At 36.3% G+C, this 14903-nt stretch overlaps 1 protein-coding gene across 1 annotated transcript in view; it reads left to right on the forward strand.

The window, feature by feature from the left end:
• LOC132364356 (EGF-like and EMI domain-containing protein 1) overlaps positions 1-14903 on the forward strand; it is a 509410-nt gene that overhangs the window by 476173 nt on the left and 18334 nt on the right. Inside the window, 2 exon segments of the mRNA XM_059919966.1 lie at positions 10832-10946; positions 12654-12781. Of these exon segments, the coding sequence (XP_059775949.1) occupies positions 10832-10946; positions 12654-12781 (243 nt within the window).

Raw genomic sequence — 14903 nt, forward strand, 5'->3', positions numbered from 1 at the left:
TAATAGAGCATCTTTAAGAGAGGAAAAATTCTGGTGTTGAGCTTGAAATTTGTGTCACTGATTATAATTAAATAACATTTAGCTGCCTCAGTGTACATGTGTACAGATTCTATAAGAAGTTTTTCCTTAAAATTCAGAGGTGTAAATTGGCTCAGTTTGCAAGATAGCTGTATGTGTTTAATTTTACAAATAAGTCAAGAATATCTCTCTGGCTGTTTATCCAATACATTCTTTGGAAAGTAGAAGTATATGACAAATACTCATTTGAAATAAATATTATAATCATAACCAATTTTTAAATCATATTTTAATCTCATATTTGTTAAAAACCTAAATGAGGTTTTAAGTTGTACTGGGAATATATACAATAAAATAATAATTCTTTTTACTTAAACATTTTCCATAATTGTGACTAATAATCAAGCCGTTAAAATGATTTTCAGCCAGAGTTTGAACTGTTCAAGATAAATTGCAATGTATTATTTTAAACTGCTCTTAAGCTAACATATTTAGTGAAATCCATGCAAACTCATACATCCAAATTACCTTTTTATTTGTCTTCTTCAAGTTACACAGAAGTAAAAAAGAAACAGCAATTTCTTTTGAATTTGAAATGCCTTAACTGTGCATAAGAATGCAAGATACAGAGAGATTTTTAAGATTGCAAAGTCATAACATGCACATAACATAGGATAAAGATTTTATCCTATGTGGCTTCAGGGCTACCATTTTGTAATAAAGCATTTTCTTAAAAAATACACATATTTTAACCATCTTTAATAAAGATAAAGGATTATTGAACCAAGATTTGGGAGACATGGGAATTTTACTTTTGACCCTACCACTTCTCCATTTAAAATCTTCAATGGCTTACTACTGAACTTAAATTAATTCCAAAATCTTTACTATGGACCACAGTGTCTTACATGTGCATCCAGAGGTTTCCTTTTGTTCTTGAGTATGCTATGCCTTTTCTACCTCAATGTCTTAAGACCTCTACCCCAAATTCTCTTTTCCCGTCAGGCTCTCCTCTTCAGCTACTGTCTCTCACATCATCCTGTTTATTTCCTTCACAGCACTCAGAATAATCTGTGATGATTTTTCTTATTGATTTACTTATATACTGTCTACCTCACTCAGCAGAATGAATGGTTCAGGAGGGCAAGGACATGGTCCTATTCCCTCGTATGCATCTAGAGTCTACCACTGTGTATCTATTGTGTCATTCAATTTCCCAGCTTCTAACAGACCAATACCTGAAACAAGATTTCTGATAGCTGCATCCTCTTTCCAACAAACCACAGTTTATAAAACACCTTCTATGTAGATTCTAGACATATGGGGATATCAAGTTATATGAGTCAGGTCCCTGCCTTCAAAGAATTGTATGTAATCTTTTCAAATATATAAAATGTGTCCTGTAAATGAGTAATTGCAGATGTTTTGTCTTTTTAATTTCACTGTCCATGTGTTCATTAATAGTTTATATAAATGCAATTTCTTTTTATATGTTTATCTTGTATCCTGCTGACTTGCTGAACTCACATTTTAGTTCTAGGAGTTTGTAGATTCCTTAGGATTTTCAGACAATCATGTCATATGCAAATAGGAATAGTTTTATTTCTTCCTATCTGATCAATGATCCTTTTATTTCCTCTTCTTGCCTGATTGTACCAGCTAGAATTTTTAGCACTATGTTGCATAGAGCAATGAGAATGAACATTCTTGTGCTGTTCCTAATCCTAGGGGGAAATAATTTGGTTTTTTATTATTAAGTATAATGTTAGTTGTAGGTTTCTTGTATACGCTCTTTATCAAGTTGAGGAAGTTCTCAGTGCTCCCATTTTCTTTTACGTTGAATACGTTGAATTATGTCAAATGTTTTTTGATATTGATTGATAGTATCATGTGAATTTTCTTCTTTGTTCTGTAAATATGAAGAGTACATTGATTGATTTTGAATATTGAACCAGCCTTGCATGCTGCAATAAACCTACTTGGTCATGTTGCATAATTTGTGTATATATTGCTGGATTCTATTTGCTAAAATTTTGTGAAGGATTTTTGCATTTTTATTGATGAGTGATACTGGTCTATAGTATTCTCTTTCTTCTCTTTTTTTCTTTTTTAGGTACTGTCTTTGCTGGGATTTGGTGTTAGAATAATACAAGCTTCATAAAATAAATAAATTGTAAAGTATTTCCTTTTCTATTTTCTGGAAGAAATTGTAGAATTGATGTTAATTCTTCTTTAAACATTTGGTATAATTATTCAGTGAAACTATCTGGGCCTGGAGATTTCTCTTTGGGGAGTGTTTAAATGATGAATTAATTTTTTCAGAGTTATAGGTCTATACACATTCTCTATTTCATATGAATGAGTTGTGGCTGTTTGTATTTCTTTTAAGGAATTAGCCCATTTCATCCAAGTTGCCAAATTTGGCAGAGTTGTTTGCAGTAGTGCCTTATTATACTTTTGATGTCATCAGGGTCTATAGTGATGTCCTGTTTCATGCCTGATATTGGTAATTTGTATCTTTTCTTTTATTTTCTTTGTCAGTCGCTATTGCCAATTTTATTGATCTAAGAACCAGCTCTTAGACATAGAGAATGGACTTGAGAACACAGGGAGTTGGAAGGGTAAACTGGGACGAAGTGAGAGAGTGGCATGGACATATATACACTACCAATGTAAAATAGCTAGCTAGTGGGAAGCAGCCGCATAGCACAGGGAGATCAGCTCAGTGCTTTGTGACCACCTAGAGGCGTGGAATAGGGAGGGTGGGAGGGAGGGAGATGCAAGAGGGAAGAGATATGGGAACATATGTATATGTATAGCTGATTCACTTTGTTATAAAGCAGAAACTGACACACCATTGTAAAGCAATTATACTCCAATAAAGATGTTAAAAAAAAAAAAAAGAACCAGCTCTTTGCTTCAATAATATTATCTATTTTTTCTGTTTTTAATTTTATTGCTTTCTGCTTTCATTTTTACTATTTCTTCACTCTACTTGATTTGGGTTTCTTTTGCTCTTCTTATTTTAAGTTCTTAAGGTGGGAGGTTAGATTATTGATTTGAGACCTTTTCCAATATATTTAGTACTGCAAATCTCTCTCCCTCTCCCTCTCACTCTCACTCTTAGCACTGCATTAACTGTGTCCTCAAATTTTTGATGTTGAATTTTTATTTTTATTCAGCTTGATGATTTTTATTTTCTCTAGAGATTTTCTCTTTGGCTTAGGGATTACATAGAAGATGTGTTCTGTTTAGTGTTCTGTGGGCACTTGACAAGAATGTATGTTCTGCTGTTGTTGAGTAGAGTATTTTATAAGTATCAACTGGATCTTATGGATTGATGGTGGTTTGGAGTTCTATGTTCTGGATGGTTTTCTGTCTAGTTGTTCTATTATTAATGGGTGAAAGAGTGGTGTTGATGTCTACAACCAAAATTGTGAATTTGTCTATTTCTCCTTCATTTCTATCAGCTTTTGCTTTGCATATTTTGCAGTTCTTTTGTTTTGGTGCATATACATTTCGGATTGTTATATATTCTTGGTGCCTTGACCCTTTTATTATTATATAATGTCTCTTTCTGTCTCTGGTAATTTTCTTTGCACTGAGATCTACTTTACCTGATATTAATATAACCATTCCTGCTTTCTTTTGATTAATGTTTGCACGATATGTATTTTTTCCATCCTTTTACTTTTGACCTGCCTATATCATTATATTAGGAGTGAGTTTCATGTAGACAGTATATAGTTGAGTCATGTTTTCTAAGTCACTCTTCAAATATGGGCCTTTTAATTGGCATAGTAAGCCATTTACATGGATGTTATTATTGATATGTCACAGCTTGTCTGCCATTTCTTTTTTCTGCTTATTGTTTCTGTTTTTTTAATTTTTGTGTATCTTTTTCTTATCTTCCTATGCATTACTATAACATTTTTTAGAATTCCATTTCATTTTATTCATAACAGTTTTGAGTGTATCTCTGTACCTAGCTTTTTAATGGTTGTTTCAGGTATTATATTGTGTATAACTGACTTATCTACTGGTAGAATCATTTTACCAATTCAAGTGAAGTGTAGAAGCCTTAACTACTTTCTCTTTACTCTTCTCCATTCATATATAATTATTTAACTATTTCCTCTATGTACATTTATAACCACATCAGACAATGTTATAGGTTTTGCTCAGTTATTGAGTATAATTCAGAAGATTCAAGAGGGGAAGAAAAGTTTTTTGTATTTATATATAAATAATATATATATAAATATTAATAAGAATAATAAAATTAAGAAAAGGAATTATAAATGAGAATATTTCTTATTCTTGCCCTTTCTTTCTTTCTGATGCTCTTGTTCTTTCTTTCTTCCTGATGTTCCACTATTCCTTTTTTTTTAAATAATTTCCCTTTTATTTAGAAAAATGACATTATTTCAGAGTAGTCTGCTGGAGATAAATTCTCTTAGCTTTCCATCATGTGGGAAGGTCTTGGTTTCTCCTTCATTCCTGCAGGGTAATTTTGCTGGATATAGGATCCTGGGTTGTGTTTTCTTTCATCAGTTAAAAAATGTTGTCACTTCCTTCTGGTTTCCATGATTCCTGATGAGAAATCTTTTGTTATTTCACATTTTTCTCTGATAGATAAGGTATCTTTTCTTTCTTGTTGCTTTAAGGATTTTTCCTTTGACTTTAATTGTCGGAAGTTTGACTATGGTGTACCTTAGGGTCGGTTTTGGGAGGGTTAATTTGCTTGGGCTTCACTCAACTTTTTGGATCTGTAGATTTATGTCCTTTGTCAAATTTGATACATTTTTTGCCTCATTTCTTTGAACATATTTTCAGCCCCACTTTCTCTCTTCTGTCCCCTATGACTTAATTGACACAATGCTATAGCTTTGTCATAGTTCCATAGGTCTCTGAGGCTCCATTTTTTTTCTTTTCTTTTTCAGTCTGTTTTCTCTCTGTTGTTCAGTTGGGTAATTTCTATCATTCTATCTTCCATCTGCTGATTCTTCCCTCTGTCCCCTCCATTCTGCTATTTAGCACATCCATTGATATTTTATTTCAGTTATTGTGTTCTTCAGTTCTGAAATTTCCATTTGGTCCTTCATATCTTCTATTTCTTTGCTGAGACTCTATTTCATTTGTTTTAAGCATGTTTGTCATTGCTCATTGAAGCATTTTTATAATAGTGGCTTTAAAATCTTTGTCAGGTAATTCTAACATTTCTAACATTTTGATATTGGCATTTATTGGTTGACTTTTAAAATCATTTTGAGATTTTCCTGATTCTTGATGTTATTAGTGATTTTCTATTGAAACCTGGACATTTTGTGTATTATGTTATGAGACTTTATATCTCATTTAAATCTTCTATCTTAGTTGGTTTTCTTTGACACAACTCTAGGAAAGATAAGGGGAGAATGCCACCTGTTATTGCCTGATCGAGGTAGAAGTCCAAGTTTCCTATCTGGCTTCTGTGAACTCCTGAAGAGAGTATGACTCATTACTTCTGTGCAGAGATTGGAATTCTAGCTCTGCCCTGGGCCGCCACTGATGCCACTTGGCTAGGAAGTGTAGATGTGCCTATTTACTGTTCCCATATGGCTTTCATGGATACCACGGTGGAGTGGGCTCATTATCAGAGTGGTGGTGAAAGTTTTGACTCTCCAAAAGCTTCCTCTGATACCACCCCAAGGGAGGGGGAGAAACACCTCATTACAGCCTGCTGAAGGGGATAGTATAGCCTTGCCACTCAACCTCTGGTGTCATGGTTGGGGCCACATTATTTTTATGGTGTTTGGCTACAGCAGGGTGGTTATTTTGTAGAAGTTTGCTGTCTTGCTAGGTTGCCTCTTTCCTGGTACTTTGACTAGAGAATCTCCTTCTAAAATTCAAATTACTTGATATTGTCTGCTTAATATTGCCCTACTGGTCACCCATACTTTCTTATTTAAATTGTGTAGGCCTTTTTTATTTTTCCTTTCCTTGCTTCATTTTGGATAATTTATATTTCTAAGTTTTTTCAAGTTCCATAATTTTCTAATTATCTAATCTGCTGTTAGTCCCATTTAGTGAAATTTTTATTTCAGTTCTGGTATTCTTCTTCTCCAAAAGTTCCCTTTTGTAGTTTTTTAATATCTTCTATTTTCCTCCTTATTAAATGCATTTTTTTCTTTCGGCATATTTGATTTTTTTATAGCGCTACTTTAATATCCTTATCTGCTGATTTAATCATCGCTAATATTTCTAAGTCTGTTTTTACTGAATGAGTATTTTCTGGATTATGGGTCACATTTTCTTACTCTTTACAGATGTTTATTAATTTTTCATGTGGTATGGGACATTATGAATTTTACATGGTTGAGTGCTAGCTTTTGTTGTACTCCTTTAAAAAGTATCATACATTTTTTTCTGGATGCCAAGTTAACTCATGTGCAGATTAGTTTAATCCTGTCAAGCACTGTTTTTAAGAGTTGTTAGGGCGAATCCTGAGTAAACTTTACTCTGGGGTTCAATTAGCCCTACTACTTAGCCATGGCCCTTCTGGAATCTCTACTGAATGCCCTGTGTAGTCAACAACATTTCTCCACTTTGGCTGCTGTAAACTGATTCCTGGCTCTGTGTGTGCTCTGGGAATTGTTTGGCTAACAGTTACCCTCATTCTTCTTTCCAGTGTGTTGTTCTTTGTCTGATTCATGGAGATTTACCCTATGTATATATTGAATTATATTTAGTCAAAGGTTCAAGAGGATCATTATATAGATTTTGGAGGGTTTTTTTTTCTCCACATAACACTCTCCCGCCCCCTTTCCAGCACTCCACAAATTCTACTTGCCTTAACAATCATGATGTGGAATCTGTCTCTCCAGTTTAGGAAGATCATTGAGCTCTCCTTTGGTTTCTCTTTCATGTGCTGTAATCCAGAAGTTGCCTCCAGCAGAACTCAGCAATAATTGAGCTTTTTGTTTCTCTTCGCTCAGTGTTCTACCTCCTGTGCTGTCTGTTGACCAATATCCGTTGTTTATTGTAGAAGGTAAACCCAGTTACGGTTACTCTTGGAGGATCACAAGCCCCATTTAAGTGCTACTATGTAAAGGGCACTGTCCTTTATCTCTAAACACAAGATAAACATTCTAATGTCTTTTCAGCCTTTCTTGACTGAAAATAATACTTGTGGCCCACATTCTACTTTCAAATGCCCTCCTATGTTCTGCAGCTGAGAATAAAAGCTGCAAATTTACAATCAAATGCTTCATTGTAGGAGATTTATTTTATGGTTTTTCTAGAGTCCAATCCATATGTTTTATTCTAGAGCCCAATCCTTAAGTTCACAGTTAAACTCAGTCTCAAAAACAGAAGGGAGTTTTGACAGTACAATGGCTTGCTGTAGGGAGGTTATATGCAGCCATTTTCTGGACCGGTAACCCTCATAGCTGGAGACCTTGGGCATCAAGAAGGCATTAAGGGCAATAAGAGATTTAAGTAAATTTAGAGAAGTTCCCAGAGGTAGTCGTCAATGAGAAGACTATATCAAAGATAATTGCAATCTGCTTATAATCTTGCATCTGGTGGAATTGACTTTCACTTTTCAGAGTTAAGAAAAGTTACCTCTCCCATTGTCTTAAGCAGGGGTCCCCAACCCCCAGGCTGCAGACCGGTACTGGTCCGCAGCCCATTAGGAACCGGGCTGCACAGCAGGAGGTGAGTGGCAGGCGAGCGAGTGAAGCTTCATCTGCTGCCCCCCATCGCTCCCCATCGCTCGCCTTACCGCCTGAACCATCTCCCCCCAACTTCCGTGGAAAAATTGTCTTCCACGGTACCAGTCCCTGGTGCCAAAAAGGTTGGGGACCACTGGTCTTAAGAGCTGGTGGTAGAGGTTATGGAGTAAAGAAAGTAAGTTTCTGGTATAAACATGGCTGTGTAGGTCAACATCTTTTTCCTAACCTGTGACAAGGCATACAGAAAAAAATGAAGAAAACAAGCAAAACCAAAAAGGTCCAGCAAATTTTACTTTTGTGAAATTGTAGGGCAGATTGAATCTGCAGACTCGAATGTAAGAGTTTCTTAGAGAGTTGATACTGGGCAGAAGCAACACAAGGAGAAAAAGGATGAGAAAAGGTAAGAAAAGAAGGAAGGCAATAATAAAGATTTGTATAGAAATTGATGAAATAGAGAATAGAAAAAGAGGAGAGAAAATTAATTAAAACCAAAAGTTGGTTCTTTGAAAATGTCAATAAAATCGACAAACATTTAGCTAGACTGACAAAGGAAAAAAGAAAGATGACTCAAATAACTAAAATTATTAATGAAAGAGGGGCATCACTACTGACCGTAAGGAAATTTAAAAAGAAAATAGGATATACTATGAACAACTGTGTCACAACAGATCAGATAACTTAGATGAAATGAACACATTCCTAGAATGACAACAACTACTGAAACTGACTTCTAAAGAAATAGAAAATCTGGTTAGACATTTAATAAGTAAAGCTAGACTTATCATGGTGATCATTTCATAATGTATTTAAATGTCGAATCACTATGGTATACACCTGAAACTGACATAATACTGTTCCTTAACTATATTTAAATTGTAAAAAAAGGTAAAAAAAAAAAAAAGTAAATAAAATAGTGTAGTATTTGTGTGTGACCTACACACATCCTCCTGGAGGGGAAAAAAAAAAAGAGAGACAGAGAGGGATAGAATTAGTAATTTTAAAACTTCCCAAAAGAAAAGTTTAAACTGAGATGGTTTCAGTGGTAAATCATACCAAACATTTAAAGAAAAATTAATACAGATTCTTCACAAATTATCCCAAAGTATAGAAGAGGAGAGAACAATTCCCAGATCATTCCATGGGGCCAGTATTACCCTGATACCAAAATCAGACAAGGATTTCACAAAAAAGAAAACTACAGACCAATATCTCTTATGCATGTAGATGTAAAAATTCTCAGCAAAATATTAGTAAACCAAATCCAACAATTTATAAAAGTGATTATACACTATGATCAAGTAGGATTTATCTCAGGAAATCAAGATGTGTTCAATATCTGAAAATCAATTAATGTAATATACCATATCAAAACCCACCTGATCATCTCAATAGATGCAAGAAAAATAACTTGACAAAATCCAACTCCCTTCCGTGATAAAAGAACTCAACAAACTAGAAATAGAAGAGAACTTCCTCAACCTAATAAATGGAACCTATGAGAAACACACAGTAACTTTACACTAAGTAGTGAAGTGCTAAAAGCTTTCCCTCTATAATCAGGAATGAGGCAAGGATATCTATTCATGCCACTTCCATTCAACATTGTACTGCAAGTTCTAGCCAGAGCAAAAAGGCAAGAAAATAGAAGACATCCAGACTAGAAAGGAAGAAGTAAGATATCTCTGTTCACAGATGACAGAATCTTGTAACAGAAAATTTTAAGGAATCCACCTAAAAAAACTATTAGAATTAATAAGGAAATCCAACTAAGTTGTAGGATTAAAGATCAAACTATAAAAATCAATTGGATTTCTATACACTAGCAATGAAACATCTGGAAGTAAAGTTAAGAAACAATTTTAGTTATTATAACATCAAATAAAATACATAGGAACAAATTTAACGAAAGAAGTGCCAAAATTAGATAATGAAAACTGTAAAACATTGTTGAAGTAAGTTAGATACTAAAATAAATGGAAAGACATCTCGCATTCATGGATCAGAAAACTTAATATTGTTCAAATGGCAATACTGCCCCAAATTGATCTACAAATTCAATTCACTCTCTCCCTACATAAAAGCAAGAAGGAGAACAATGTATATTGTATCTGTGATAGATAGATAGATAGAGAGATAGATATTTGTATCACTTATATTTTCATAAAGTCTGGAAGGATTTACAAGAAATTAATAAAAGCATGTAAGCATTAATGTACCACCAGCTTACATTTTGTGGTAGTGGTTACATTGAAACTGGGTGAATGTGGGAGCAAGGTAGCTTTATTCATTGTTCTGCTTTTTCTATTCTGTGCATTATTTTAAAAAAGGAAATGGGGAGCATACAGGAGTAGGAATCCCCACCCTAGCAGCTTGTAATGTAGCCAAGGCTGATTTACAGAGTCAGACCAGGATCACTTAGCTCATCAATTCAACAAATAAGCTCTGTGTGGAGGTACTCCTTATAGGACATGTGGCTTCACATTACTTTGGACTTCCAGAGAATATGACTAAGACTAAGACAAGAGCAAGTGAGGGGAAAAGGAGGTCAGAAGGAGGTCACTCACTAATTCCAGTGGGATCTGAACTTCTTTATTTCATCTCCATGGCAGCTGTAGCTAAGACTCTCCCATGTTGCTCCAGTTGGCCTTTTCTTGGCACCGTGGTTGCTTATCCAAAGGCAGAGGCGATCTAGAGGAGTTGAAAGGTTTATCTGAGGATAATTGCTGCTCAAAGGAGTAGAAAAGGTGGGGAGAGAAGGAGAAAAACTGCAAAGGTGTGTGGAGGAGTTCCTGCTGACTCTATTTAACTTTGGGTACAAGAGCACAGCAGATGGACTTTTGAGAAGAGTAAAATTAGCCAGTTCTTTGACCTTGATCCATGTTTGGATTTGTTCAGATTTTGGAGTTCAGATCACAAAATGGGAAACATTTTGTTGGATTAGCGTCATCTGAAAGTGGGAAAGCCTTTCCAGAGCCCTTACCATCTTTATGTAAGAAATCCTCCTGTCCCAGTTCTCTTTTACCTTCCTCCACACTTCTGCTCTGTACATCTTTCTAAAGTTAATGAATTGAAAACTATCACTGCTTAATTGCTTTTAGCGATGGACCGCTGCATGGGTGGAAATGGATGTGCTCACATCTGTCAGAGTGAGCATGGCGTGGCCAGGAGTGCCTGTCACCCAGGGTACCAGCTGTCTGCATACAAAAAGGCCTGTGCAGGTTGGAAGTTGAAGCTGATAGATTAATTGGGTAATTGTTTGAAATTCTGTGGTAATTCAGTTTTGAATAGTCAGAACAGCTAGGAGAAAGGTGTTTTCATTTATGCTTAAAAAAGAACATTCTTATTTGATCACTCTGAAAGGTATTTTTATGAAACTGTAAAAACTCAGTGAAATTTTTAGTTACAAAAAATGATCTGGTGTAGTTTCAGAATTAATTCTTTTTGTTTTCTGTTTTTCATTCTGAAATGAATTCCAGAATTAATATTTCAAAACCTTCCATAACCTCACAGGGAGTTTTTGATTATAGGCTACAGAAGGTGGGGATAACCTTTGAAAAGCAAGTATGTGCAAATGAGTGCTCTCAGAAGTTAGGAATAATTAAAACCAAAAAGATAGAAACTCTATAACTACAAGGTTGCATATTTCTGTTTCCTAGAAATAGCAAAACAGACATACTTCAATTCAAAGATGAAAGTGATAAATTACTTCGTGACCAGAACTGATAAATGAAGTCATTCCTGTGGGACTGTCTTTGTTTTAATAACTTCTGAGAAATCACAGAATCCTTCATTTTTATCACAGCATTTCCATGAAATGAGAAGCAGTTTATTTGCATTAATTAAGAAAATACAAAATGTTTCCTGACTTATGGGACTGATAAACACTTTAAGAAATTGAAAAAGAATTAGACATAAAAATTAGTGTGAAGTTAGTTTTTTTTTTCTTTAAGCCAAAACCAAGATAAAATTTTCTGTGGATTATGTTAACGTACTTTTCTGACAGAGAACATTTCTGCTTTGGTCCTCTGTGTGCATAGCACCTACCTTGCTGAGTTTCTGGCACAGAATAGGATCATATTAAAATTTGTGGAAAATTGACAGATGTATACATATATAGATATATACATATATCCATACTTATCTATACAATATCTTTTTCAAATTTTTATTTTAATAATATCTGGTACATTATTCCTAAAAAGTCTGTCCCCAAAGTTACTGCCTATGTAGGGTTTTATAAATACCTTAGAAAAATGAATATTTCTCTTAAGAGTCCTGGTGGGGGGTGACATGCAGGACTGTACAAGGAGGAGCTGCTATTTGGGAAAATAATGGTGAGACCTATCCGTTTAAAGGGTGGGGGGAGCTGCAGAAACTACATGGGCCACAAAATGATGTTATACTGAATAGACTTGGCCGTCAGTGTCAGGAGAGAGAGAGGGCACCAGTGTTTAAATGGCATTGCCCTGTGACAATCATATGTACAATACACACCATGGATTGCTACATATGAAGACTCCAAATCTGCCTTGTGTATGGCCACTTGTACTGTCTTAAATCAGAGAGATACCATTTTTGGTTAAGAATTTGATATATATTCATGAAGACAAATTACAATGACTTCTGCCTGTATTATTAGAGGATAGAAAAGGTCTATTTTTTGTTTGTTTTCTCTTTCTTCAAATTAATAGATACTAGTAGGTTCTAATAGGTAGAAAGAAGTGTTTGAGAACATAAGACCTACAGTAGAGTTCATGTCATTCGCAGTTGGTTTATTTGCAAATATGGAGCCTATGTGGTATTTTACTGTTATGTTTGATGTTGGGGGTTGAGAGGCAGGGGATGCTTTAGTTCATTTCTATAGTTTACAAATAAACCTTAATTCCAGCTCTGAAGACACAGCTCCTGTGTATCTCTTTCTGCGGATGTAAACGAGGGTGCTGAAGGGCTTGGTCCCTGCAGCCATCGCTGTGTGAACACAGTGGAATCTTTCACTTGTGCCTGCCACCCTGGTTTTGAGCTGGGAGCTGATGGAAAACAGTGTTACAGTAAGTGGCAATAATCGCAGCCCAGGAAATGTGTGGCATTTTACAAGTATTAAGCAAGAGTAATAAACAAAAGAACTACACTGAATGTCTTGCCAAAGTGGAAGCTCCTGAGAATGTTTTCCACTGGGGTAGGATGGGAGTGAGAGCTTCGAAGGCCAACCCCCTCATTTTAATTTGACAAAACAGGGGCCGAGAGTCAACAGACAATGGTCGGCATCATGATCCACAGTGTAGACCACAAGGACTAAGTCTCAGGTCTTCTGACTCGGGCTCTCTTGGACCCATGGCTCTCCTTTGTGAAGAGTCTGTCTTCCTTCACCACCTCTGCTGTGCAATATTTATTGAACACTAATAATTCCAGTGTAAAACTCAGGGAAAAGGAACTAGCAGGGGTGAAGGAACCAGCAACACAAGGAGCGGCTCTAGATTGTAAGACCATGTCTGATTTCCGATCTCAGTTCCAAAGATGCCCTTCCCAGCTCTCCACATCTTAGTAAACCATCCTTTCCGGGCGGAAGTCAAAAATGCAATTATGCAAATGAGTAAGTGACAGAACTGGGACTTGAACTAGGGTCTTTAGGCTCCAAAGCATATGTATATGCTTTTAACTTTGTTATGTGTTTGTATACATCATATGTCTCTTGATCAGTTTTAATTAAGGAAGAAGAATAAGGATAATGATAAACAGAATAAATTATGTAGTGTTTTTACCTAAGCTCTCTCATGAAGGGACATTCTTTTTTTTTAAAATTATTTATTTATTTATTTATTTATTTATTTATTTATTTATTTATTTATTTATTTATTTATTTATGGCTGTGTTGGGTCTTTGTTTCTGTGCGAGGGCTTTCTCCAGTTGCGGCAAGTGGGGGCCACTCTTCATCGCGGTGCGCGGGCCTCTCACTATCGCGGCCTCTCTTGTCGCGGAGCACAGGCTCCAGATGCGCAGGCTCAGCAATTGTGGCTCATGGGCCTAGGTGCTCCGCCGCATGTGGGATCCTCCCAGACCAGGGCTCGAACCTGTGTCCCCTGCATTGGCAGGCAGATTCTCAACCACTACGCCACCAGGGAAGCCCCGAAGAGACATTCTTAAGGTCACTAAATTTTTCCTTCTCCACCTCTGCATAAAACTCTAATTCTTTAGTGCCTGGGTTGCCAGTGTAGCCTTAAGGTCTGTTGATATATTTCTACTGCTTAAAGACAGGGCAGTTTTGCTGCAGTGATATTTGTCTTTTAAAGAGCAAACTAAATAACATGGGAGAGAAGAATTAACTACTAATTAGGATATAACTTCTTTTGAAGTGAGTCTTTCTCTCAGTGCCCTGAGGAGTCCTTTCAGGCAGAGAGAAATGTGGATGGGTTTTTCTTTCTTATTAATATTTTGGCTTTTTAATGTGGCCAGAGGTTTAGGAGATGAGTACATTTTACGGATGCCTGAAATAAAATCCCTTGCATTCTGACTGGTGAGTTCTCAGCTATCATGAAAGAGGGGGCCTTTATTGCTAATGAGTCATGAGGTATAGGCTTTCTGTGAAAGTTACTTGGGAAAGCAATTTGCCCTAGAGTTGAATACATTTGGTAGAGGTGTATTTTTACATTTATTTCCCTCATGTGAATACTTGGCTGAGTTCTTTGTGTAGCTCTCACCAGACCTCAATATTTACTGACATACAAAACTTTCTTGGTGGAAACTGGTATTTTGAGTGTTTTAAAACTTGTAGGTGGGGTAAATGTTTTCAGAACATGGTTATGTTTAACAATGAGGGACTTCCCTGGTGGCTCAGTGGTTAGGAATCTGCCTGCCAATGCAGGGGACATGGGTTCGAGACCTGGTCCAGGAAGATCCCACATGCCGCAGAGCAACTGAGCCAGTGTGCCACAACTGCTGAGCCTGCGTTCTAGAGGCCGCAAGCCACAAACAGTGAGCCTGCGTGCCACAACTAGTGAGCCCGCGTGCCACAACTAGTGAGCCCGCGTGCCACAACTACTGAAGCCCACATGCCTGGAGCCCATGCTCCACAACAAGAGAAATCACCGCGTTGAGAAGGCCCGTGCACTGCAGCAAAGAGCAGTCCCGGCTCGCTGCAACTAGAGAAAGCCCGCGCGCAGCAACAAAGACCCA

This window comes from Balaenoptera ricei, chromosome 4, assembly GCF_028023285.1.
Source record: "Balaenoptera ricei isolate mBalRic1 chromosome 4, mBalRic1.hap2, whole genome shotgun sequence".
In the NCBI taxonomy this organism is placed as follows: domain Eukaryota; kingdom Metazoa; phylum Chordata; class Mammalia; order Artiodactyla; family Balaenopteridae; genus Balaenoptera; species Balaenoptera ricei.